The following is a 2,664-nucleotide window of genomic DNA, read 5'->3' on the forward strand; positions in this document are numbered from 1 at the left end:
ACACTCCCCCACCGCCTGAAAAATGGGAAATTACGCGAATTCTCGCGGATTTCAGCGTGTTTCAGCTAAACAGCGGTATCACRGTCCTGGGACGAGGAAATAATTATCCAGGACTCGGTTCAGCCCCTCTAACGTCAGCAGTAGGTGATAGAATAACGTTTAAACCGAAGAAAAAAAGTTAAAATTTATGTCCAACGGCCGGTCTTGGAGGCAGCTCCTTTGCCGCAAAATAAAACACCTAAAAGCAGGAAAATTCCCTGCCTTTCCGCTCATTCTCGTGCTTTAAAAAATTGCTCCTCAGTGATTATTTAGCTCTTCCCCCCACCCCCAAGGTTTTTCTCCCTCTCGTGACAGAAACAACGGAAGAAACCGAGAGAGAAGCAGTTGTGTCGTTTCACACCCGCAGCTGTACAAATTCCTGTTAAAAAACCCCTACGGGCATCTTGGAGATGAGATTGTGTTACGAGATCCTATTTGGGGATAAATCTGGGTGATTTCTTTAAAGGAAATACAAGTACGTGCTGCTGTGGGCACCAGCAGGAGTAAATTAACCAGAATCGAGATTCGGCTTAGTTTTTTTCTGGCTGGAAAACACAATTTACGGGATGACCGTGGGAATAACGGTGGCCGGGGCCGCCTCTCCGAGGGGCTCTGCCGCTTCCCGCTGCGCCTTGGAAGGGCGCAGGCCCGAGGCTCGATCCCGAGCCCGTCTTCGCGGCCGCAACGGGGAGGAACGCCGTCGGCACGCGGCCGCTGAGACCTGAAGCGGATTTAAACCGGACAAGGCGTGTGGGGGCTGTGGCTGAGTAAGGGGATTAACGGTGTAGCTGCGAACGGCGAGGGAAAAAAAATAACAAACAGCAGTTTTTCCCGTAAAAATAAGTAATGATTTAAGAGCGAGTTGAGGTAAAAGGGGAAAGGGGAGGCKGCTGCGCTGGTCACGTGCTCCTCGGCGGGGAAATGGCGGCGYAAGGTCGGGGGCAAAGCCCCGGATGAGGCGCCGCACGCTGATTGGCCGCGTACGGCAGCATGGCGGCGCCCACTCGTGCATCTCCCTCTCATACGCAGCGGGCGACGTTTCCGCCGGAAGCCGCGGTTCAGCCCCCGCCGTCTCCCGTTAACCGGCTGGTCCGGCGCCGTCGCTCCCCACCCGCCATTTCCTTCAGCCTCCCCCGCTTATCCCCGCCGGGCGCGGGAGAAGCCGAACTCCCTGTGACCGTACAAAGCGGGCGCTGCCATGATGCCGTACAGAGCAGGAGGCGCGGCCAATCAGCGCGCGGCGCCTCATCCGGGTCCGCGGCGTCTCTTCCTGCCACGCCCCCCCAAGCTGTGGGCGGCGCCACGTTCCGCTCCAGGCAGCGAGAGGCGAGGCAGAGCGCCGAGCTCCAGTGGGCGCCGCCATTTTGCACGCTGCCCGCCCCGCCCCCCTTGCGGCGCATGCGCAGTGGCAGCAGCCGAGCCCCCCGTGCGCGGGTAACCTTTATTGTGCGCGTCTAAAATCCACGGTAGAARAGGCGCGAGTGGGGCCCCCACGGCGGGGGGGGGAGGGGGGAGCTATTTCCTGTTGGCGTGGGCCGTGCCCACCACGCACTCGTTCACCTGCAACGACAGCGGCGTCACGAGGGGCCCCCCCCCAAAACCTTGTGCCCNCGCTGCCCCCCAGCGAGTTTTGCAGCAGGTAGGTGAGTTTGCTGTTGCGGTAGGGGACGTGGGGCTCCTGCGGGCGAGACGGGGGGGGGAGTGAGGGGCGCCCCACGGCGGCTCCCCCCAAACTCCGTGGGTCCCCCAACAGCTCCCCCCACGCACACACTAGAAACGCACCTTGTTGGAGAGCGCCATGATGACGAGCCCCAGCGCCGAGAGGCTGGCGTTGATGGCTTGCGTCTCGCGCAGCCGCTCGCCCCGCGACAGCGACTTGTCCAGGCGCTCGCTGCCCGCCAGGTCCACGAGGCTCAGCACGGCTGCGGGCAGAGGCGAGGCGGTGTCCCCCCGGCGTGTCCCCCCCGCCGCCGTCGTCGCCCCCCTCCTCGCTTACAGCTGCAGCGCAGGTCGCGGCTGGCGTTGGCGCCCTCCAGGCGCAGCTGGAAGACGCTGTGGCTCCGCGACGAGCGGTCGTTGAGGCTCGTCTTGGCCACCGAGCGGTTGGCCTTGGCCGTCTGCAGCAGCTCGAGCACCTGGCGGGACACCCCCCCCCCAAAACTCYGCTTACACCCCACAAAAAAGGKGRAAAAAAAAGAATTTTCCACTTTCCAAACACCTTTTTTTTTTYCCTCCCCTAGAGGTGAAAAAGCAGCCGGGTGCTGCCGCCCCGCGGCTTCATTTCCGAACCGAACGCGACCTCCCTTAAATCTTTCCTTTTTCCTCGGTTTTTAAATTAAAAAAATAAATAATAAATCCATCAATAAAACCCAGGACTGAAAGGGGGGCGGCGGCGGGCGGCACCTCTCACCTCCTGCTCGGAGGCCACGGGCACGCAGCGCAGGTTGGGCACGTGCAGCTCCTCGCTGGCCGAGCTGACGCGGCGGATCTCCAGCTCGGCGGGCCGCTCGGGCCGCCCCACCAGCAGGTCGCGCAGCGACTCGTTGTAGATCTCCAGGAAGCTGGCGGTGAAGCGGTACTGCGAGGGTCAAAACGGGGGGCGGGGGAAAGGGGAAAAAGAAACGG

At 61.4% G+C, this 2,664-nt stretch overlaps 1 protein-coding gene across 1 annotated transcript in view; it reads right to left on the bottom strand.

Annotated features, from left to right (window-relative positions):
* Positions 1-602: 602 nt before the first annotated feature.
* Positions 603-2,664, bottom strand: part of KIFC1 (kinesin family member C1) — a gene marked incomplete at both ends in the record, with an annotated part of 4,084 nt that continues 2,022 nt past the window's right edge. Inside the window, 5 exons of the mRNA XM_085316938.1 lie at positions 603-760; positions 1,641-1,717; positions 1,822-1,961; positions 2,036-2,174; positions 2,450-2,617. Coding sequence (XP_085173064.1) covers positions 603-760; positions 1,641-1,717; positions 1,822-1,961; positions 2,036-2,174; positions 2,450-2,617 — 682 coding nt within the window. The remainder of the gene's footprint in view (positions 761-1,640; positions 1,718-1,821; positions 1,962-2,035; positions 2,175-2,449; positions 2,618-2,664) is intronic.

This window comes from Rhea americana, unplaced genomic scaffold (assembly GCF_003343005.1).
Source record: "Rhea americana isolate MKP2758 unplaced genomic scaffold, rheAme1 scaffold_1142, whole genome shotgun sequence".
Lineage (NCBI taxonomy): Eukaryota > Metazoa > Chordata > Aves > Rheiformes > Rheidae > Rhea > Rhea americana.